The sequence below is a fragment of the Nelumbo lutea genome, chromosome 5, assembly GCF_056320005.1.
Source record: "Nelumbo lutea isolate HS-2025 chromosome 5, American lotus-T2T, whole genome shotgun sequence".
Lineage (NCBI taxonomy): Eukaryota > Viridiplantae > Streptophyta > Magnoliopsida > Proteales > Nelumbonaceae > Nelumbo > Nelumbo lutea.
The window spans coordinates 26,713,647-26,738,185 of NC_142688.1; the positions used below are offsets into that span (position 1 = coordinate 26,713,647).

Below are 24,539 nucleotides of genomic sequence, written 5' to 3' on the forward strand. Positions count from 1 at the left end.
TAAATAGAGTGCTGAGAACTGGAGCTTAATTAGCATGTATAATAGAACGTAGATTCATAGCATAGTAACTAATGTTATGGTCAATCGGATTTGAGCCATTTGGGCCACCAGAGAGGCTGGAAAAATATTGATTTTGGGGAGAAAACCAACCCATTTGAGCCACGTGAGATGCCCTGCTATGTTACTGTAGTCGCTTTGTCGAGCGAATGGCTTTAACATAGATCGGGTCAAGAAGGAGACCCAACATTGGTTTCGGGTTGGTTTGTATTGGGTATTCGGTTTGGGTTATCGCATGTTATCCGGTTTTACTTTTTGGTTATCAACTTTTTAAATTTGATTTCCCGATTATTTTTCATTAATTAGTTATTGTTTGTTAATATTTCAGTAATTTCCGAGAAAAATTTTCAACAAGTTTTGAAATTTATTCAATTATAAATTAATGAATTCTTGGTTGAAATTTGCATAAAACTATTAAGCATTACATATGAAATTATTTTGTGTAATTTTTTCCATTAATTAAATTATGTGAATTTAAATCACATCTTATTACTTGCACTCAAAGTCCTTAATTTTTAGGTCATTTCCTCTACACTTAATATCCTTCCTTAAGCCCCTTATTCTAAGGTTAATAAGTTATTTACTCAATTATCCTTTTCAGTGGAAAATTTATTTATCCACATAGGAGATAGATATTCGAAAAAAATAAACTTTTCCTAGTCCCTGCATTAATCTGATAAAGAAACATGGATTTCTTATGTAACAGGAATCAAAATCTCATTGACCAATATCCTCTTCTCAAAATCCAAAAAAAAGAACACCCCCTATATACTAAAGCTCAGCCAAGGCTTGACCTACCCTGTCTAAGTGGCCAATGATCACCCCTACTTAAGGGTGAAAATTTTGGACCTAAACAGATTAGACTGAGACTGAACTGTGAGCTTCTTTTAATTTTTAGGCACTTTTTAGTTGCATGTAAAATCCACAAATGGTGTCACTTGTTTTCCACAAGTCATTTTGCGAAAGAGGTTTATCTTCTTTGTTCATATCTTCAAACTCTGATTTGTTTTTTCAAACCAAGCAAAAAACTAAGGATATAAAGAATATGCCTTGCTTTTCTTTATTCTTTATTGAATCTAGCATCTTCCATCGAAATTATTTATTCTCTGTTGTCCTACGTGCAACTAAACACAACCTTAATAAATACACGAAACATATGGTTGTATTATTGTTAGGAGCGCAAACTAGGTTCCATCCAAAACCAACACCATAAATGCATAAAAAAAAAACTAGATAGGTAATGAGAGCGGATCACCTCCCAATAAGACACATTTCAACCCTTTATCAATATCATCTCACATGTACATTTCATACATGATGGATCCATACTACTTTATGGTAGGTTCCGGTCTGTGCGGTGTGAGATGATATTGGTAAAGGGTTGAAATATATTTTATTGGTAGAAAATCTCAATTGGGATCATGTGTTCAAATAAGAAAAACAGGGTAAAAATGCTTGGCCATACTTGAGACCATCATTCGTATGGGTTCTGTATGGATTTTGGGCTCTGGGCTGATGAGCTTTAGCTAGAAAACTTGGGCTTGATCTCAATCCAGCTTACATTTGGTTTAAGGCCTTGAGTAGCCTCAGCTTGGTTTAAGCCTGGTCAACCTAGATAGAGTCCAACTGAAATCCTATAAAATATTTACCCATGTATACATGATGTACATGATAGAGCATATTTATAATATGTAGATGATCAAGCCAAGTTCATATTTATGCACAAATATGCATACCCATGTAGGGGTGTCAATGACTATGTTAGGTAGTCCCATCCAAAGATTAAAGTATCAGTATCAGATATTGTATTAGATTGGATTCAGATGCACTTGGGAAACACATGGATACAAATGAAAAAAGATGGAAATGCTTGGATATACTAGAAAATGCACACAAATTCCATAAATATATTAATAGTATTAAGTTTAATGTCAAAACAACTATAAACAATATATAAATACATAGGAATTGTATATTTAAATATATATACACACACAGACACACGCATATGAAGAAATATATTATAATTAATATAACAGGATATGCAAATATTATACAATTTTATTAATAATGCATCAATCAAGAGTCCAAGGAAAATATTATATAGATTTTTACAAATTAATACATGAAAAAGGACAATATTATTTTATTATCTATTAAAGTGTAAGTCATAAAGCATATGCAACTATTATATTTGAATTATTATATCATTTTTCTATTTTTATTTTTTGACATTAACAAAATATTCAACTAAAAACTTAATTCTAAAATGTTTGATAAATAATATTTATATTTTTTTAAATAATAAATATGTTATTATAAAATGTAACTTAAAATACCAATTAATAATTTATAAAAATATATAATCTTAACTTAAAATATATCGAATCTCCTAAAATTTTGAAAATGCATGTCATATGAAAATCCATAAATTATAATCACTAAAATAACTATTTCATTATTAATATTAATAGCATTGAGTTTAATGTCAAAACAACTATAAATAATATATAAATACATAAGAATTCATAAATTTTAATATTAATGATATATCATATGAAAATCCATAAATTTTAATTACTAAAAAATATTCCATTATTAATATTTTATTTTATAAAATTTTGAAGTTAAAAATTTATTTTTATATAAAATATAGATTAATGGATTTGATAGATTCAATTTATATTATATTTTCAAATACTTTGTAAAGAGTACTTTTATTTTTGTAAATAATAAATACATTGTTATTTAGTGCAAATTAAAATATTAATTAATAATTTATAAAAATTTAAGATATATATACCATATGCAATTTTATAAAATTTAAGTGTTAAAATAATTATTCTATTATGAATATTTTATCTATATAAATTTTTGAAATTAAAATTCATTTTTGATATATATATATATATATATATGTGTGTGTGTATATATATATATATATATGTGTGTGTGTGTGTGTGTGTGTGGACTTTATAAATTATTTGTTCAATTGATTTATAAAATACTAATTTTGAATATTATTCTTTTTTAATTTATAGTTGAAGTTTTTGAAAATAAATGTATGTTGCTTTATATTTTCATGTAAATATTAAGTTTAATAAAGATTATTTTATTACACATATTAACATGAAATAACAAATGGCTTGGTGGTTAATGTACATGTGCACCTAAGCCATGGGAATTCACCAACTAGGGTTTGAGTCATGCTCCTCCCATTTTTTTATTGTGAGATGCTTGTCGATATGCCCTGTATCGGGCATATCGTATCAATATTTCAATCCTTTGTCCCATCAAATATGTGATTTTAATCTTGTTATTACCATTTACCTCTATGAGTTGTTAACGTTTTGTGCTAAATACCAAAAAATGATGTAGGGGTGTCAATGGACTGGTTTTGGGTTGGACTCCATCTAAATCAAAATCAATTTGGATGGATTAAACTACCAATAAGATATACTAAATTGGACCAAGTCAGACTTAATGGTCAAAAATACTTATTGGATTGGATTGAACTTGGTCCATCTATAATGAATTTATATTGGATTGAATTGGAACTAATCCAATTGGGCAAGGTTTGAGTTGAAACCAACCAAAATTAAAATGAATTTGAACATATTAGACAATCATTACATTGAATTGGACTGGACCAATATTCATTGGACTGGATTGGACTAGGTCCATTTGTAGTGGACTCACATTAGATTGGATCATATTGGATCAAATCTGGTCCAATTGACACTCCTACTGGATAGAACAGTTCTGGTTCTGGATTGGTTTTTGAAACCTTGGCTTTAGGGGTGCTCACGGTTCGCACCATGGGGTTTTTTCTTGGACTGAACCGGTACTATTGGTTTTTAGAAAACCAGTAATCAAAATCGAACCAAAACCAATCGATTAGCCAGTTGACCGGTTTGGTTCATCGGTTTTTTGGTTTTTTAATTTTTATAATATATATTATAAATATAATAAAAAATACAAATATATATAAAATATATAGGAATATATGTATACTGGTTGGTTCGGTTAACTGTCGATTTTCTATATTGGTTAACTGAAACCGAACCGGTACCTTCGGTTTTTTAAAAACACCAAACCGATCAGTTCAATTAACCAATTTTTCGATTCGGTTTCAATTGGTTTTTTCGGTTGGTTCAGTTTCGATCGGTTTTTTCAGTTGGTTCATTTTTTCGGTTTTCTTCTCACCCCTATCTAACTTACAACCTGTAAAAATCCCTCCCAAAAAATAAAAAGGGTAAATTATACAGACCTCCTATACTTTTTTTTGCTACAAAGACCTAAACACCCATACTGCCCTTTTGACAAATTTTCGAACATTTTACCCTTCACCGAGCAATCTCCTTTTTCTTCTCTCGGATGTGTTCAAGCTTCAGAAGCAAAGGAATATTTCTATGTTCAATCTAATTTTCTCTGTACACAAAACGGAAATGAGGAAAAGTTTATAGAGGATGGAGAAGGTGAGTGGGGCATGTGTCGCTCCGCTACTAGGAGATTATGTAAGTTTGTGATTGTTGGTGGTCCCAAGGACCTCTACATTTAAACCAGAAGCATGTAAGAGTAGCATCTCAATAGAGAAAATGGACCTGCAGATGCGGGCAGATGAAGAGAAAAGGTAGAAGGAGAAGGGCGGCGGGAATGTAGGAATACAAGATGAAGATGAAAGTGCTCATCCTTGCTACTTTGGTCAGTGTGCTCAACTCATACTCGCACGCTCCACTCTCTCTTTTCTTTTACAGAGACAGAGGGATTGCATTGCATTTTGTAATTCTACGCAATCAACAATGAAGGAGGGCTGCTTCACTAAATGCCAATTATTATGATTCCGTTGTCTGTATCAAATCGTAGGGAAATTAAATCAAGAAGGTCTTCAATGTATTGCGGCCATGAATATTAACACCAATTCGCGCATCACACAGGTTTCTTTTATTAAGAAAATTAAAAGGAAGAAAAGAGAACAATTTCAGTCTGGAAAGGGATTGGGTTTATGGGGTTTCGGTGTGATAAAGGATGATTTGGCCCGACCTAGCAAAAAGGAAGATACGTGGACACGAACTGACTAAGAGATGATAATTCAGCTTAGCCAGATTAGTTCACAATAATTGATCTTGGGTATTCAATCATCTCGGCATAAGGGCCACCTCGGCACCAGGGTCACCTCATTGCAAGGTCACTGCGACGCATAGTCACCCCGGCATTGAGGCACCCCGACACTCAATCCAGTTCAAAATTAAAAAGACAAGTATCAGTTCGGGACTATCGACCTAGGCTATCACGTAACGATCTCGGAAGTCTCTCCAACAAACTCTGAACCTCACAGGATCATACCACGTAACGAAAAACTTATCTTCTCCCTGCCCAGATTGGGCGGAATTGATAATCTTTATTAATTAATAATGTTACTCTCCAATTAAAGCGAAAACAAATCCCATCGGGATGAAAATCCCAGAACCAATCCGCAAAACCCACGATGGCTCAACTATATAAAGGCACCAAACCCAATGGCACAAGGTACGTATGATTTTTCTACTCTCTAGCTCTCTACTTCTCTAAACTCTTAAAGATTTTCAACTCACATCAGTTTATTGAATTAAGCATCAGAACAACCTCACCGAATTCTCTGATCCTATCTTGCTAATTCACCTAACTCGCTACCCGGCTGAAACTAGATCATCCTCGAGCACGGTGGATGCCCGAATGTCCCAGCCATGTACGAGCAACCCGATGCTTTATGCGTTTCGGTGGCTGCACTCAAAATAGAAAGAAAGGATAGATAAAGGGTTTAGGTGGCTCACCATCCATATGACCAACACTCCTAATCTCCAGTTCAGTGAAAATCACAAATGCCTCTCTTAATCTCAAACTGATTTCATTTGAGCTTTCTTGTAGTTAACAGCTACAACTTAACCAATTCTCATTTTCTACCAGTCATACCCAAAAAAAGCATGTCTACTACTAAATTGGTCAGGGATCTGTATTAGTGGGTCTCTCCCACTTTGAAGTCTGAGCTTGAATTGATCGCAATTGCTATGGTGAATTTTCAGGAAATAAAAGAGAAAACGAAATTGCATTTTGGAGTTGAAGAAGTTCTGCGTCAGGTTCGCTTGTTGATTTACAAAACGAGAAAACGAAATTATATTTTTGGAGTTGAAGAAGCTCTGCATCGAAGGAAACAAAAGACCATGTCGGATGGGATTGAAGACTTTGAAAGCTGTGATTCAAAAGGCTGTTGGAATCCAGTCTCATCATATGAGCCACTGTTCAGTCATCCAACTGAATCGTCTCAGGAAACTTCCGTTGAGAAAACATTTTCCAGCAAGAGAAGCGAGGGGCTGTGGCCTGTGGGAGAAAAGAAACGAGAAAAAAACGAAAAAAAAAAAAAAAACATGAGGGGCCAATTTCCTTTCTGCTAGAAATCAATAGTCGTTGTGGCTGTTTTGGTAATTTAACGCATGAATGTAGGTTAGATTAGGTTTAAGAGAAAGGGGCAATAAAAAGAAAATAAAGAAACCTTAAATGGGTATTCTGGTGATTTAATGCATTCCGTTACCTGATTTAACGGCTAGAGGGTCTTTGTCTAATAGTCAAAATACAGGGGTCTTTATCGCCAAAAATGTTAAATGTAGGGGTCTTTGTCACTGACCCGGGGGTTCTTTGTAATTTATCCAAATAAAAAAGGAAAAAGACCGATTCCAGATTCCCTAGGAGATAGGTCAGAGGAGGATTCGTCCATTTGATTGGATTAAAAGATTACGATCCAATGGATCTTTTGTTGAGTGTTGGAGGTCCGGCCATAAATTCTAGTCTGTTCAGAAAGAGAGAGAGAAGCAAAGGCAGATAGATGCCCGACGATTGCTGATGGTTGGAGAAAGATCGAATAATGAGCGAAGCAGTTGGTGTGTAGGGCAGATATGAAATTAGTGGGTGAGGTTAGATGGAGAGCCGCTTTCATTCCCCACCACATTTTGAAGCTTGTGGCTGATAAGGATTAACAAGTGTGCGAAGAAAAGGAAGGAGGGAAAGGGTTTCGCTGTTTCTTGTAGTGTGTAGTGTGTGCTCTCTCTCTCTCCCACCATTACAGCCACGTGGTGATTAGATACGGACGTCTTCACGAGATTATCTTACACTGTTCTTCCTTCATTGACTCAAAATCTTCGAGATTTCAGGTTGTTTGAATTCTCAACTTTTTGAGCCAATCAGCGAGCGGCACGTGGGATTCCCACGGATAACCTCGACGGGAGCGTTATCGTATAATCATCACTTATTAAACCCGCCTTCTGGAATCCCCCAACAACCTCACCAGTCACCACCACAGTTTTCGTCTTTCGAGTTGTCCATCAAGATTCAAGATCAAACCCCTTGTCTCCTCTCTCCTCTAGCCCAGCATGTTCATGCCTATCCACCACAGTTTTAGAATATTTTTGGGCGGGGACCACCTTTGCTTGCTGTAGCGACGCACTCGAATTAATCATGTTCCAAATGTGTGGTTCAGTGGTGGCGTCTGTACGATATACGATAAAACAGATTTGTGTGCTTAACATAGCACCCATAAAAAGGATTCCAACGTCTACCTAGAAAGCCAGCCAGCAGGTCCAGCACCATCAAAACCTTGATTAAAATAGAAAATTATTAATTAAATAATTAAATAAAAAAAAGCGAACGTCAATGACTCGTTTCTCTTCATAAAAGAATAAAGTCTAGCTTCGACTTCTCTTCTTCTTTTCTTATTTCGCTCTTTCCTCTGTCAGTTCTGTGAAGCTTTTTGTTTCCTTGATTGATTCTTTGGTTCGTTTGTTTTGCATTTGTTTCTCTTTGTTGCTTGTTTTCGGTGAGATGATGTCGAACTGGAGAAAGGAGAAATGAGAGAAGTAGGGAATTATGCGAACACTCTGCGACGTTTGTGAGAGCGCTGCCGCTATCCTTTTCTGTGCAGCTGATGAGGCCGCTCTCTGCCGCTCCTGTGACGAAAAGGTATATTTCTCTCGGGTTTCTATTCCATTACTTTTTCTGCTTTTTTTTTTTTTTTTCATTTCTCTGTTAATTGGATGATTCTTCTATTGTTTTAATACACTGGTCCTAATGATGGTAAATTGGTACATGATTTATTTAGATGGGAATGTTTATTTGGGTTACTTTACTGTGATTTGTTAATCGCCGCTTCTTCCTTTGGAAAGAATTGGGGCAAATCCTTTTGGAATGTTTATTTGGGTTACTTTATTTTGGTTACTTTTATTTCGGTTTATGTTTTTTTGTAGTAGAGTTTGATAAACATGCAATATTCTTATCTGTTTATGTTTAAGATTGGTGTTCAGAGGTGTTTGAGTTGATTCAATACTAGTCAATTTGCCCATATAGCGGTACTCTATCTAATTCATCCGACTGGAACTTGGAAGTATTTTAGGCTCTAATGATGTTAAAATCGAGAATCAAAGGGTTGGCTTCTCTAGTGCTGGAGAGCAAGATGGCATAATTTCTATGTGATGCCCCTAATGAGCTTTTGAAAAAATTTGGCATGGGGTTACCAAAAAAAGAAATGTTTTGACATGAAACCCAAGAGCTGCCGCCATACTGTGGCATCAAATCCAGTCAGGGGTGATGACACTGCATAATGATGAAAAATGCATCTAAGGAAATTGAGCACTTACTCTTGTAGAGTGGCATTCTTTGCATTTGAGCAATTCCAGAACTTAAGAGAATAGGGCTCTAGTAGCACCAATAAAGCTGGAGGCTTAGGGGTGAGCATGGATCGGTTCAGTTTGGTTCCATGGAAGAACCTGGAACCTATCCTGTAGAGGTTGGTTCCAGGCTTTTGGAACCCGAACCTGCCCTGTGAGCTGTGAAGGTCGGTTATGGCCTTGGTGGTTCTTGGGTCGGTTCCAGAGTCTACCAGTGGAACCTGTTGTTTCTTTACCCTCCAAAAAAAATGAAGCATGTCCTTTAAAAACTTGATTTTCAATAATGATAATATATAGCTTAAAACATATATTATCTTTTTTGGTTAAATTGAGTAATTTAATATGTAGATTATTATAATATATGATATATGATTCAAAAATTGGCATTATAATTTAAATTTTGTAAATATTACCTTTTACATTATTTATTATATATATTCAAATATTAAAATGAAAACACAATGATCAAATCACTAAAGTAACTCAATGGTCAACTGAGATTATGGCTTTTTGTAACCATGAGCGTTGGGTTCAAATCTTCACATCCTTAAAAAATATTTTGGAGTTTATTTCAAGACAAGTTCGGCTCCAAGGCCGGTTCATCAGATCGGTTTGGATAGGGCAAACCCCTAGACTCCGGAGCCGACCTGACTGGGGGTCGGTTCCAAGAATTTGGAACAAGACCCTACCCTGTAACAGATTGGGCAGGGTCGGTTCAAGGCTGGTTCGAGATTGGTTCCATCGGATCCAGGTAGAACCTACCCATTTGCTCACAGGCTCAGTTTGGGAAGATTACAAATGCAAATATGTACAGTGCAAATACAAGGTCTAGAAATAACTGTATACAAGGTTTTGCACTCTACATATTTGCATTTGCACTCTTACCAAACTGAATCTCAAGTGTGTCAAGCCACTACACTTGTTTTTCATGCTCAATTCAAATATTAGATTAGAAACTATTCGCACTTTCTTTTTTTTTCTTTTTCAAATAAAAAATCAAATGCTTGATTTTCATTCTTAAGAGGTGTTAATGAGGTTTAAGGTATGCAGAATTTTCTACATCTTACCTTTTAAGTATAGGAGGAGATGGCATCTTAATTAAACATACTAAGCCCAACATTATAAAAGAGGGGGGGGGGGGGGAGGGGGTCACAAAGGGATGCCAAATAAACCAATTTCTCGAGAAGTGATGAGAGTGATAATAAGGTTTACACTGGAGCGAACTTTTTATTGGGCAAACCATTCTTCATTAGCTTTGCCTCACATGGACCTAACTCGTTTTGCCAGATCCAATTTTTCTAATCTGAGCCTTGAGATCAAGTGGCATCACATTATAATTGTTAGGACAGTCTGTAAGGAATAAAGTTGTGTTTAAAATGTCCATACAAAAATGTTTGTTCCTTCATGGACTCTTGTCCCAGGTGCTGGGTCACATTGATTTCCACTGTAATCTGGCCCATTTTTTATCGCAACATTATGTAACATTTCTGTTCAATTGAGTGACAGGTTCATATGTGCAACAAGCTTGCTAGCCGGCATGTACGGGTTGGGCTTGCTAATCCCAGTGATGTTCCTCGCTGTGACATATGTGAAAATGCACCTGGTATGCAGCTTATTATTTTATTTTATTTTGTTTTTTAATCTTTTTGGTTACAAGATGCTTTCTTGTGTAAAGGAACTTACAACTTTTTCTGGAAACTGGATGTAGCATTCTTTTACTGTGAGATAGATGGAAGTTCCCTTTGTTTGCAATGTGACATGATTGTACATGTTGGAGGTAAAAGAACTCATGGAAGATATCTCCTTTTGAGGCAGAGAGTTGAGGTTTGTGACTCTACTGGAGGCCACTAGGTCAAATTCTTGTATCTGTAATATAAAAAAAGGAAATTTATGCCATTTTGGCCCGTGATGTAGTTTCCAGGTGATAAGCCTGGCAATTTAGAGGACCTGGCCTTGCAAAACGCAGATCCGGGTGAGACTAGGAGGGAGCAAAATTCACTACCTAAGCTGACAGCAAGAGAGAGTCAGCAAAACCACAGGGTCTCAACGGTTCAAGTTCTAGATGCTAACAATGATAACCATGGGAAGAAGGATACTAAAATGATTGATCTCAATGCCAGGCCACAGAGGGTACATGGGCAGGCTTCAAATAACCAGGTATGTGAGGATTCTAGTGTTAGTGTGTTACTGTGAATAAAACTGTCAATATGGAGTCTGGCTGGACACAACCACCTGAATCTATGGCCTTTGATGGGCCTAGAGTCTAACCGGTGCAAAATCCAAGCCCTTTACATTCTCAATGTTGGATCTTCTAGGATTTGTATCTGCTAAGATTGATTTTCTAACCAAGTAATTAGGTCCCTTGGTGGACCAAGGGTAAAATGAAGACAGCTATTTTTAGAAGATCGATCTCCGTTTTACAATTTAGAAACTGTCGACTGATTTACTAATTATGTGCACTGAATACATGCCATGCCTGCTTGAAAATGAAGGCACCGGGGATGGATGTTTTAAGTGGTAGTAATCATGAAGCAGCACATATTGTTCCTATTGGAGCATTCAAAAAAGAACCTGAAAAGTGACCAAGGTATCTCCTGCACATCTCTCCAGTGGTAGTAAGTAAATGTTGTCTTTTTCATTTCTCTGTTGTTTTAAAGGTGAACTTGGGTCTTTGAAGTTTTTGGGAATTACAAATTTTTAGACTTGAGTTGTTTGACTGATTGTTGGAGAACTCTTGTAAGTGTTGCCAATGCATGGGATTTGTTATACAACATTTGCTGAAAGTTTTGGGCGTGCTTCAATATGTATTCTCAGATCTTTCCTTGAATAGTGACAAGATCATAAGAACTTCACTCTGGTTTTCCTTGAAATATTTGGAGGTGCTCGATATTACTTGAAGCACTTTACTCTGATATTCCTCACATATAGATGAGCTCTTGCTGCAATTAAAATGTTTGGAGTGTTGTGGTTCGGAATTTTCATTGAGAATCTGCAACAATTGCTTGTAAGAGTAAATAATGGGTAATTTTTTTTATAGGAATCATAGTCATGGAAACAGGTACAAATATTATTCGAAGACTTGGTAATCTGGTTTTTAATTTTTGAATATTGTCAGTACATCTAACAGACATAGCTTCTATCTGATTCAGAATTAATCTACATGGCAATACTCTTCTATTGACATTGAAAGGTCAGATAATCTTGCAAGTGTTTTCTAGAGGAACATGAATGATGAATTCGTGGTCAACATCTTTTGGCCCAGGTTTTAGGTAGCCCATGCATAGGAGCAGTGACATGTTGAATCATAACAGAAGCCCAAAAACAAGATCCTTCTAGCGAAGGAGTAGTCTGCTAAGACCATATTTTAAGTTTACATTCTTCAATGCTCAAAAGGAAATGGCTTGAGTCATTGTCTTGTCAGAATTTCTGAAAACCCAATATGTTAGCACTGCTCTTTTGAACTCCAAGACTAAAGATAAAGATGTACTGGCATATCTACTACTTTCTACTTGAAGTTGAAGTTGGATAACACTGATATGGTTAATGCAATGATTAAGATTGAAACCACAAACAAGGCGGAATGCCTCATAAATTGGACATGTATTGGAGACGGTGGAAATTTCAAGAGCAATTAGAGAGTATTTGACAATAATGTATTATTGGCTTTTCTGACAAAGACAATAGATGGAGGTTAGAGACCTTTTACCATCAATTGCTTGTCCTTGATCTTCAGCCTAATTCCAACATTCCTTTTTTCTCTTTACACATCTGTCAAAAAACAGGTGCAACTGAATTGAGGTACATCTCCGTTGCTCTTTTTTTTTTTTTTTTTTTTTTTTCTAGCGTGCCTATTTTACCTTTGAAAATGTATTAAAATGCTTCCAAAGGAAGTTTTTAATTTTAATTAAAAAAATCTCCAAGTAAGATTAAAAAGAATAAGTGATTTTCATCTATAAAAGTGTTAGGTCTAATGAAGTCTAGAAGGGTAAATATGGCATTTTGAATTATATTTGAAAGATGTCCTAAAAAAGTTGTAAGGGTAATTTTATAATTTTGAAGTCTCCATTACCAGGTGAAACAACTAAATCGAAGCCTTTGATTTGTTGCCATGGCCTCATCTTGAATTAGGGTTTGTTCGTTTCTTTTTAATTTTTATTTTTTAAGAAGAATTTTTTAACTTTAAGAAAAAAATGGTTGTTTATTCTTTAACGATAACCCCGAAAAGACAAACAAAAACTCTCATATATGGGGTTAAAATGAATATTTGATTTTTTCAAAATTCAAAACATTCTTTGCATATAAAGTTCAGAGCAAAGAAAAACTTATCAATATAAATACACCTCTTAATGTAATTACTGAACTTTCAAATGTTAGACTTAGAGCAAACTAACATGCCCTTAACACAGCCTTATTGCTGGTTGAAGTGACTTCTTGGTGGGGTTAATGCAGTATATCTAACCCCATGATTTTATGTTTTAGCCCTGCTCTACCTCGCAAAAGTGAACTCTACCTTTATATGCTTTAGTGTGTAAAGAGAAAGACCTGCCCTTGGTGCAAGTCCCATACCAAGACAAGACCAATGGGCAAACCCTTGTCTTGTATAAAACATGTTTTTTTAAATAAAAAATTTAATAATATATTTTTTGTTTCAGTTTTAAAAACAAGAAGATACATAACCAAGGTTTTTAAAACCGGACTGGACAGGAAACCATTATGGGAACCAGTTCCTGGGTCGAACAGTTCAATCATCCGGTCTGAATGGATGGCCTGTTCTGAAAAAAAATTAAAAATAAAAAAAACAGCCAAAAATTACTATTTGGGTGGATGATTTGATCACCCGAGTCAACAGTTGGATGATTAAATCAACAGTTTTTTGTCAAAAAAGTGGTTTTGGGGTGAAATAAAACCAATCAGTTGACCTGTTTCTGGTTTTTCTAGTCTAACCATCCAGTCTATCCGGTTTTGAATAAATAAAAAAAATGTTTTTCTGTGCTTTTTACTTACGCAGTCATTTTTTTTTTCCATATTAGATGATTAGATGGCTTTGATTTTTGACACTTACAGCAATGAGAATTCACATTGAAGAACACGCCTCACGTCATTAGGTATCATGACAAAAACAATGAGTTTAGAATAAGTTTGCCCAGGTAAAGAAGTTTTATAGTCATATCCGAAGAAGTATTGTCTGCAAAGATGGAACAAGCCATGAGAATCTCTCAAATTAGATATTGGTGGATGGTGTATTGCCCCATTAAGTAATATAATTAAGGAGACACCGGTGGAAGTATGTCATATATTGACATGCTTAATTGAGAATCCAATGTAATGCTGTGAATGTATCGTATTTGGATAGGATCTAATTGCATCCGCATCCATGTTTAATTATGACATCTCTAGATCTATATTTGCATTCATTTATTATGTTAGTTTTAGATTAGATTCTATATTTGCATTCATTTATTATGTTAGTTTTAGATTAGATTTAGATTTAATTTGCCATCATCTTATTGTGTTTAAAATGTTTAAAAAATTAAAAGGTCTTAAAATACTTAATTATTTTTAATTTATATATGAAAATATATAAACATAAAATATAAAATTTTGTCAATTATATATATTCGGATTTTAATCAGAGCGAATGAGGTTAAATCCACATTTGATCTATTATATAATCAGAAGTAAGTCCTAACATCTAAACCTAATATAATCAAGTTCAAAGTAGAATTGGAGATCAGGCTTTCAGAGTCAATTGACAGCCTATGCATTGGTGAACATCACCACAATTTGTATATTTTCATGATGTGGATAAAGTGAGGCCCTGTTTGGTTTGCAAGAATAGGGGTCTGGAACCGGAATTGGAATGTTCTATTCCGATTCCAATTGTTTGGTTGGGTGGAATCAGAATTCTATTCCCATTCTTTTTGGAATAATGGCCATTCCTTACCCCTCCCTTGGGAATGAAATCCTATTCCTGCTGATTTTAATTCTCATTCCCATTCCCATTCATGTCTGAACCAAACAGATTATGGGAATAAACTTTGGAAATATTACATTATCCATTCCCATTCTGCTTACAATTTTAAGAGAGTAAAGTCTCACATATCACGTCAGTAACAAGAATAGAAAATTTATTGGTAATGAAAAATTATTAATTGATATTTTCATTTATATGGATATTTTGTAATTATTAAATATTAAACTAGAATTATTGCAGAATTTTAACTATAGTTATAATTTTCATAACCATTTGGAAATTTTAATATTTTTGAAAATTTATTAAATTTAAAAATTTTAATAATTAATTGTTGGTAATTTGCAATGGTCTTTGGTAATTATTAAATTGGAAAGTTATCCGGGAATTTTAATATTGATAATTATTAATAACTTCCATGGTTATTGGTAACTTAATTATTGATTTTTTAGTATTTACTGGGAAATTCTAATTTGGTGATTTTCATAAGATAATTTTCATGTTTTTTTAATTAATTGTTCATTCATTCAGACTTTTTTGAAAATTTATTCACATCAATACAAAAGTTTATTCATAAATTTTTGAAAAATAATTTATTTATATCAATATTTGTACCAAGGTTTTTAAGATATTTAAGCTTTTTTTTATATTTTTTTATTTTTCTGTTATGCAAATAACAATAAATAGAGATTTTTTTGTTAATTTAGTTTGAAACACTCCTACCAAAGTATCAACTAGTTGGTTTGTAAGGTCTCGTGATGGTTTTAGTGGAGACCGAGGATTGAATCATGATTGCACTCATGTTTAGGGCCTTATGGGATTGGGGCATGATCCCTCCACCCACTTGTGACAGTTACTCCATGGAGCAACAATTTTAGTTTTAAGCCTTCTTGGCGCTTTGACCTCTACAAATAAATAAATAAATAAAGACATCTTTCAAATTATCAATTAATAAAATAAATCAACTTTCTGATTTTCCTATGCACCATATGGGCCCCGCTAGTAAAGAAAAAAAAAGATGCACTCTACTTAAATGAAAACTTGTAAAATTTTAGAAGCATTTTTTTCAAAATCAGTGTCTTGGAGGTGTTAGTTTTCGTAATTTGAAATTGAATATACGATTTGTAAAGATTTCCCTACATTTCTCTTCCTTTTCCTATATTTTCCTTCAAACCAAACACAACCTAAAAAGAAAATTAAAAATAAAGAGTATCAATCAGATTATATGATTTTGAAGCATATCCTAACTCTCTCTGCTACTCTTTTTTTTCTTTCTTTTTTTTTTTTTAATTTTTTTGATAAAACAAATAGAAAGAGCTCGGCGGATTTAAGTATATTTGTTCTCCCTTAGGCTGTATTTAGTTTAAAAGAAAATGTAGTCTCTATTTTTTACTTTTTTTTTTTTTAACCAAACACAGCCTTAATTAAATCTACAAAGCACATAATTTTATGCAGTTTGTAGTTTGTAATTTGTATCACTATTTTATATATCTCATCAACCATGGAGCTCGTTTAATTATATTCAAAATCCCGGTTTCTCCTTCGAGTTTCTTTTTTTCTTCAAGTTTCAAAGGTCTACCCAATCTGTGGTGCGTAGTACTCTCTCTACTAAGTACATATTACACTACACATTTTATGCGTGTGATCCGGCGCAAGTTAAGAGAAATTTGGCATGTGATATGTCCTTTATTTTTCTTGTAGTATGTCAACCTTCAATCTGACTCGCAATTTTTTGATAAATTATTCAAAGATTAATTCGCCAAAATTAAGAGATTTGATTAATCAGATCTCCCACCATTTGATTAGTTACCACTTTTATGATACCAGTCAATTAGTTAATTCCCTTTTCAGTATCACATTCGATTATCCAAAAAAAGTACAAATATAAAGAAATTAGGCTGTGTTTGGTTTGAATCAAAAAGTAAGGAAAGGAAAGATAGGAAAAACTGTACAAATCTTATATAGGTTTCTTTGTCTTTCCCTTCCTTTCCCTACATTTTTTTTCAAACCAAACATAGCCATAGGGAAAAAATTAGATATTTGAAAGAAAAAAAAAATAAATTAGAGAAAAAAATTAAATGTTTGAAAGAAAGAAAAAAAACAACTGGTTAGGATAGGGTTTACTCCTGTTGTGTAGCTCATACCGCCTGGGTTGTTTGAAGCTTCATGTGCATGATAATATGACACATTAAGATGGAAATTAAAAAGGCAAATGAAGAACTAAATGGAATAATACTGTCACGTGTATCAAGCCCCTAAACAGCCAAGCCTTTTCCCAAATTAGGAGAGACAGACCATGTTTTAGGCTTAGAGAAATTTTTTTAGTAATAGTATGGACGCCAAGATTATCTTAAGGAGATCAAATACTCTTTGGAAGGGTTTTCATGCAGAAATTCACATCTGCACCTCACAGAGCATGCCCTACAGTACATTCCAATCGTGAATTTGGAACATCTCCCATACCCAATACATACTAAGATGTGCATGTGGGGCATTTTTGGGATGCGCTCTATAGGGTGCGGATGTGAACTCTTCATGCAGCGGCTTGTAACTTTGTGAGGTAGGCCTCGCACGAATAGCCTATAAACTATGTTTTGTGAATTACTTAGAAAGCCCAAATCTGATTGCCATTCAGCTAAAAAATTGGATTTCAATACTTGTTTTAATAACTTCCTTAAAGTGGTAGTTCAATCAAAGCTTCAGTCCTCTCAACTCGCAAGTAAACCCTAAATCTATACACAGCTAGCACAAGTCTCCTGCAATCAGCTTATTAAAGACCCCTAAACCTTACACAATAACTAAATACCTTCATTAATTTTCTTAAATCTTGTCCTTGGCAGACCCAAGTCCCAACTGATACTATGATACATCAAGTTTACCCTCATTTTGTCATTCCATTATTTAACACTCGAGCTTTCTATTTTCAATTTTTTTATAGGCATGTTCAAATTAATGTAGAGAGTGTTTGGCATCATTGGTGATTATCTGCCTCTAGCTTAAAAAAAAAAAAAAACCACAAATAGGGCCCTTGCTTCAACACTCACAATAATGTGGCAAATTAATTAAGAAATTAAGGAAAAATAAAAACTGCTTTTCTTTGAAAACAAAAGTGTGAAAACCATTTTTTGCTAATGTGACAGTTTCTTTTTGTTTCGAAAAACAAAACCAGTAATATTATTAAACACCCCACAAGGCTGTGCTTGGTTTGAAGAAAAAAGTAGGGAAAGGTAGAAAAACCCTTACAAAATTTGTATAAATCTCCATACCTTTCCTTACTTTTTCCCTAAAAACAAACATAGCCTAAATCATCAATTGGGCATGCATCCAACAAACCCCAACATGTCAAATCCTTCTTAACCAAATTAAAGATTACTATAAAGATTTGACTTTCTTGATCTCCCAGCCAAATGATCAAACCTGCAATTCCAATCGTAACATGTATATTAAACAATTGGGCCACGAATGATTTCATTGGCAGACTTTCGAGGAGATTGGAAAAACGTTTTGATGAAATCCACCAAACAAATTAAAGAATCTACATTATCAATATATTAGTATTCGCTCAGCTATCAACTGCACATGTAGCGTTGGGGTCGGGCAATTGCACTCGATTTGGGAAGGAGGCATATTATTGAATCAACTTACTTGGAGCATATGGAGGCACCAACATGCGTCATATTTTAAGTCCTCATGACTCATTAGCCACTGTCCTCTTGTGTTTAATGGAAATACTCTTAATTAATCATAAAATAAAAAAAATATAATAGCTGGATCAATCAATTAATTGAGCAATGTTAGTTAAATTAATCTTGTATCCATACAATATTTCAGATCTACAGTATAAGATAGATTAGTATTACTTAAAAAAAACAAGAAATTAGTACATAGCCAGTTACTTAAAAAAAATAAAGATGAAAGAAAAATATGAGATGTTAATTTATTAATTACTTTTTTAAGTCAGGATTTTCTGCCTGTTAAGGGCTGTTTAACCAATAATAACACCCCACATCACTCATCAAGTGTATATGCCCCAGAAAAAAGGGGGAATGAAGGTTCAGTCTAGTGTCAGAATCTTTAGGCCCAAAATACAATTAGGGTAGATGTCAGCTCAGAATTGATGTTAATTCACGGGGGGCATTGATGTATAGAATGGAGATTTTTGACATTTTGAATGTTTATAGATTTACAATGGAATTCAGAAATCTGCATTGGGCTTGTCCATACTTTTCCGAAAAAAAACCCATTCCATCTCTCACTTGAAATGCTTGACATGGGGCATAATTAATATTATTACTTTATTAGTTAAACAAACTCTACATGAGGCAGCTAATCTGGCTCAAATGTTATCCTCATATTAATGGAAACATCTATGCTACCTTAAGACGATAACTGAAAGACTTTGACTACTGAAAACATCGTCCCATGAATTTGATAAATAACCACATGATTTATTACCACTTTAATAATCCATACCCATTGGTTACAAGTTTTTCTCTCTTCTGGTATCATCGTTGAATCCCATGTTAATTCCAGGTACATATTGCAAGATTTTGGCCACTTGATGTCTGCCACGTGGCAAATGGAAAACTTGAGCTAGCGTGGATTAATCTCTTTACTAATCAGTGATCAATGATTATGTAAACAAGATAAGCTTAATTTAAATTAATTATATAACTTATATTATATATTTACCTTACAATTGAAGTAGTTATATACGATAGATCGGCTGGCGAAAGGTGGACGAGGACATTACAGTACCCCCTTCTACATCGAAAGAAATGCCCTAATTAATTAAGATTATTTTAAAAGAATTAACCAGACAAGCCCATAGAATTAGACTAGGATTAATCACTATAAGCATTGTTGTATGACTCGGATCCAGCTAAAAAAAGGGTTTCTTTATTATGGAGTTAACGTGTATGATCAATTAAACCTAAACTTGGAATTACTTCTCTTGACTTTTCTCCCTTATAAATGCATGCAGAGAGAGAAAGAGCTCCTACCCAATTCAGTTTCCGCAGTGCGAGGAAGGGCGAAGAGGGGGAGAGGGAGAGAGAAAGAAAGAGAGAGACGATATGGGAATTGTTCAAAAAGAAAATATTGTCAACTCTCCTCTTCCATTGTTCTCCCTCAACCATGTCTCTTTTCTCTGCAAATCTGTGACAGAAACGGCTAAGTTCTATCAGGAAGTTCTTGGGTTCGTCCTAATAAAGAGGCCCTCCTCTTTTGATTTCGAGGGAGCATGGTGAGTTCTAAGATTTCTTGAGATGATGCTCCAGGTTGTGTTCATCCATGAATGAACATCCCCAAGAACAGTCAACTTAGTTAGCTTTCAGCAGCAAGTCAACGATTGATCGATGAATCAGTTAAAGCTTAAGCATGATAATAGATTAAGAATTCTGAGTTAGCTTGTTTTTGCAGGTTGTTCAACTATGGCATTGGAATACATCTGTTGCAATGTAATTCTGTTAATGATGTTCGTAAGAAGCCACCCTTTCAGGGATACAAACAGATCGGCGGATTCGACACTGTTCACGTCGGATCCAATCCGATCCAATAATATCTGATAGGACTTGATTTGAATTCGACGGTAAATTGGATCTGATCTTATAGGATCCAATTTGTTTTTTTTTAATTAATAAATTATTAAAAAAATAAAATATATTAATTTAAATAAAGTAAAAATAAAAAAAATAAGTATTTTTTAATTATTTTTATCATATATACATGTTTTTATAAAAAAATAAATAATATAATAAATTTATAAATATATATATATATATATATATAGTGATCCGAAGATCCAAACAGGGATGATCTGACCAAATAAAATCGATCCATCCATCTGTACCACTAATTAGACCTCTTTGTCCATGCGACTGTAACACGGAGGTCAGAGAGGGCCCATGGACAGCACCAGCTGTCAAACATGGACAGCCAAAGTTTTCCCTTAACTTTTCCTTAACATATTCGTTATCAATTTATCATGCATAGAGGGGCTGGTTGGATGGAAACAAAATCATGTATAGAGGGCTGAGCAGTTATCACAAGTGAACAAGTCAGTGTGCTTTATACATATGGCTCATATGAGACCTAAGAGTCAAGTTATTGGTAGGGCTGTTCATAAAAAGACCTAACCCAACCAAACCAATCAACCCGGACTGATCCAACCTGAATTGGCCAGGTTTTTCTTCAGTATCGGTCGGTTTCAGGTTGTAAAAAATCATACACCGATGGTTTGGATTGGTTTCGATTTTCATATGTAAAAACCGAAACCAACCCGAACTGAACTGACTTAGTAGTTAGTAGTTAGTTCCTACTTAGTATTTACAACCTACTTAGTTCCTACATAACTGAGTTGTCTCTATCCTAGTTACAACCTAACTTAATTTATAGTCTTCTAGTTATAAACGACATTAATGTCAAGTATTATAAGACAACTAGATAAGGAATATTTTTGGAAAAGTTTAAAGAAAATAATCAAAGGATCATAGTTTTTATGGTGTTTTAAACCAAATAGGCAACTAATTACAATTAGAATTAGGTGTTCTTTTTTACTTAGATTAAAAGGTTTCTTGAAATATACAAATTTCAGTCTTCTTTCTCTAATATAGTTTGACTTTCTATTTTTTTGATAACTTCTATTCTAATATGGTCTGCCCCCTACCAATTTCAGTCTTCTTTCTCTAATAGAATTAGGTGTCATTTTTTATATCAAATTCCAGTATTCATTCTCCAATCTACCAATTTATTACCATGGTTGAACTTAAAGCTGAAACCGATCCAAACCGATCCAACCCGACTCAAACCGATCAGGTCGGTTTTGCCTAATACAGGGTCGGTTTAGGTTTCAATTTCAGGTAACCCGACTAGGTCGGATCAGTTAAAAAATTTTCAATAAACCGACCCAACCCGACCCATGAACAACTCTAGTTATTGGGTGGGGGGTTCTTCCCCCTCCCAAACTTTTCTTTATTTCGTTATTTTTATTTTTTAATAGAAGAGATGCAGCCGAAGCGCTCTCCTTGTGCCATTCGGAATATATATAATTCGACTAATATTCTCCCGACTTTCCCACACTTTTTAGAGAAAATGTTATTAGGTGGGAATGAAATCACGTCAATACTTGTTCTCAACCCTGATCCAATTCAATTTGTTGAAATTCCAATTCTAACTCTAACTTAATCTTTTTTTTTTTTCATAAATGGGTCAATCCAATTTGTTTGGATGGAATTTTTGGGTTGGGCTCAAATTGGAATAACTTATTTATTTTATTCTATAGGGTTGAATTGGATAAATTCGTCAATCTTAGCCAGCCCAAAGTTAAATGGAGTTCATATGTTTCAACGCTGAACTTAAAAAGAAACTTTTTCAAACCAAACTTTTGAGTCAAATTTGAGATGGATAATATTTCCAAGAGAAAATTTTGCCGGATCTCCATTCTCTCTCATCTCTTGGCTCCCAAGAGAAAATTCCAAGCTCCATGACCTACACCTTATGCTCACAGAACACTGACATAAATTGGCCAGCCCGCTGTATATGATTTTATCTCTTGTCAATCCAAACTCATCACAGAGCAACTATTTTCCTATGGGATTGGCACTTTCTTGCCACCTCCAATAAAATATTGACACATCTGAAATTATTGAATAATTTATGTTTATTGGTTTAACGTATCTGTGTGTTTTTATTGGGAGTAACTTTTTGTTTGGTAAATTATTGGGGGTAACCAGGAAATGCTCCGGCAGTCACAGCTAACTCTACATTAAAGTGAATGAAACATATGAACTCATTAGGATTGAAATTTTGCATGATCTACATTAAAGTGAATGAAACATATGATCTGTATTTTCTCTCATCTCTTGGCTCCAAAGAGAGAGATTATTTTGGTCAGGAGTGTTTACGGGTTGTTCAGTTCAGTTGTAAATTGTTTGGCCAATCAAATCGACCTAATCATGTTGGGGAATTATTTATCCAAAACCAAGTGATCATTAGTGAAAACTGATCAATTTGGATTGTATTGATTTGGGTCAATTTTCGGTTTGGTCAGTATATAATCTATGGTTGGATCATTCGATTTTGGTCCGTTTACAAATAGTCAAAGCGAAACTAATCCAATTTAGTCAAATTGATTGGTTTAATTAGTTTGATGAACAACGCCAGATGAAATTAATTATTGTTAATTTTGTATTGTAAAAAATTATTAAAAGTATTATATATAATTATTTATATTATTTAATTATAAAATATAAATAATTATTAATTATTTAAAAAGTTAAAAACATAAAACAATTGTATACTTTTATGTGTTTATATTGTTTAGCTTTCGATTAACAAATCTCATGCATCGCACGATTCCCACTAATTCTGCTATATATCCAATAAATAGGAAAAAAATCAACATTTATTTTATTGTTGTACAGGGAATAAAGATATGAGCATGAATACTCTTTGTTCCGCTAAGATGGAAAGTTGGATGATGGAGAATTTAGTCAATGACACGATCGATATCTTAATTTAATTCTTAGAGAAAGTTGAAATTTGTTGTTTAATTTTTCTATCTTTTTGTGTAATTGGATTTGAAGTTTTGTGAGTGAACTCAACTCAACATTTGTTTGTTTGTGCATACATATTAGAAATATTTCCAATTAGTTATTTGTTGATGCCTGTAAAAATCCTTCCTACCCATGCTGTAGAGTGAGGGTAGGAAGAAGGTTGTTTGTTCAGAAGGAGTAAAATAGTTTGAATAAGTGACCCAAATCATCAATACTTCAAATGATGTTTTGAATGATGCGGTTCTACGATGCCGTGGGTGTGCAATAAATCAGCCCATCACCAAGCTCGTGTTTCATGAGTTGTCTTGAAGGATTCGTGCATCTGAGAGACTGTCTGTGAGAAGAATGTGCACTAGATTCAGTTTGTTTATAGTGCGAATTTCATTTGCAAAGGTGTTAATGTACGGAAGTGTACAAATAGGCTGAATGTAGATTGTAGTTTACTTTTGCTTCAGATTCAACTTTGTCTTATTTATTTGTGAGAAGTAAAATAATGCGGTCTTCATCTTATATGAAAGAGAATGGATGTAGGGAGAGGATTATTTGTTTGGAAGTAAGGGAAGAAAGCACGATGATGGTATCCCTACTTTAACTGAGAGAGAGAATTGATGTAGGAAGAAGGTGGTGTAAATGAGAGAGAAACTTGCACTGTCGGTATGAATAAAAAGTACAAATTTTGTATTACCTAGGAGTGCAAGTCATAATTACAAACAAACATATGCAAAATTGGATCAGGTGTAAAATTTGTTATTTGGTTCAGATTTGCCCTACAAAACTTTAATACTTTCCTAATAAACAGTTAGGATTTGCCAATTATAAAATAGGGTTAAGTACTCTATAGCTCAATGCAAATTTCTGAATGACAACCCCCATAGTCTATTAGTAGCCCCTCCCCCCTTATAAATCACATTTTGTTCATAAATTTAGCATCAATTCACGGTCAGGATTCATTTACCCTGTATGGTGGGTGATGTAGCGCGATCCGAGCACTCCTAGCTGACTGTTGACTGGCTCATTGTTGGCAATGAACGGCACTTGGGAAGATGAAAGGAAGGATTCCCGGGGATTTACCCGGTGGATATACTCTGATGCTTAAGTTAGTACTGTGTATGGGAAGTAAAGGGAAAAACGAAGGATAAGAGTGGAGGTCGCGCTTTTTTCCAATACTTGAGAGATTGGAGGTCTCAAGAAGAGCTTTCTCCTTTGCCCTGAGGACTTTTATAGGGGCGCTCTTTGTGAGATCGGGCATAACCGCCACTGGGC

General features: G+C 34.3%; 1 protein-coding gene across 1 annotated transcript; it reads left to right on the forward strand.

Annotated features, from left to right (window-relative positions):
• The first annotated feature begins 7,367 nt into the window (after window positions 1-7,367).
• On the forward strand, window positions 7,368-12,513 carry LOC148851207 (B-box zinc finger protein 19-like). The gene is made up of 6 exons (XM_088943948.1): window positions 7,368-8,046; window positions 10,257-10,353; window positions 10,459-10,574; window positions 10,665-10,907; window positions 11,243-11,337; window positions 12,013-12,513. The coding sequence occupies exons 1-5, from the start codon at window positions 7,954-7,956 to the stop codon at window positions 11,330-11,332; spliced, it is 639 nt and encodes a 212-aa protein (XP_088800074.1). The 5' UTR covers window positions 7,368-7,953; the 3' UTR covers window positions 11,333-11,337; window positions 12,013-12,513.
• The last annotated feature ends 12,026 nt before the right edge of the window (window positions 12,514-24,539 follow it).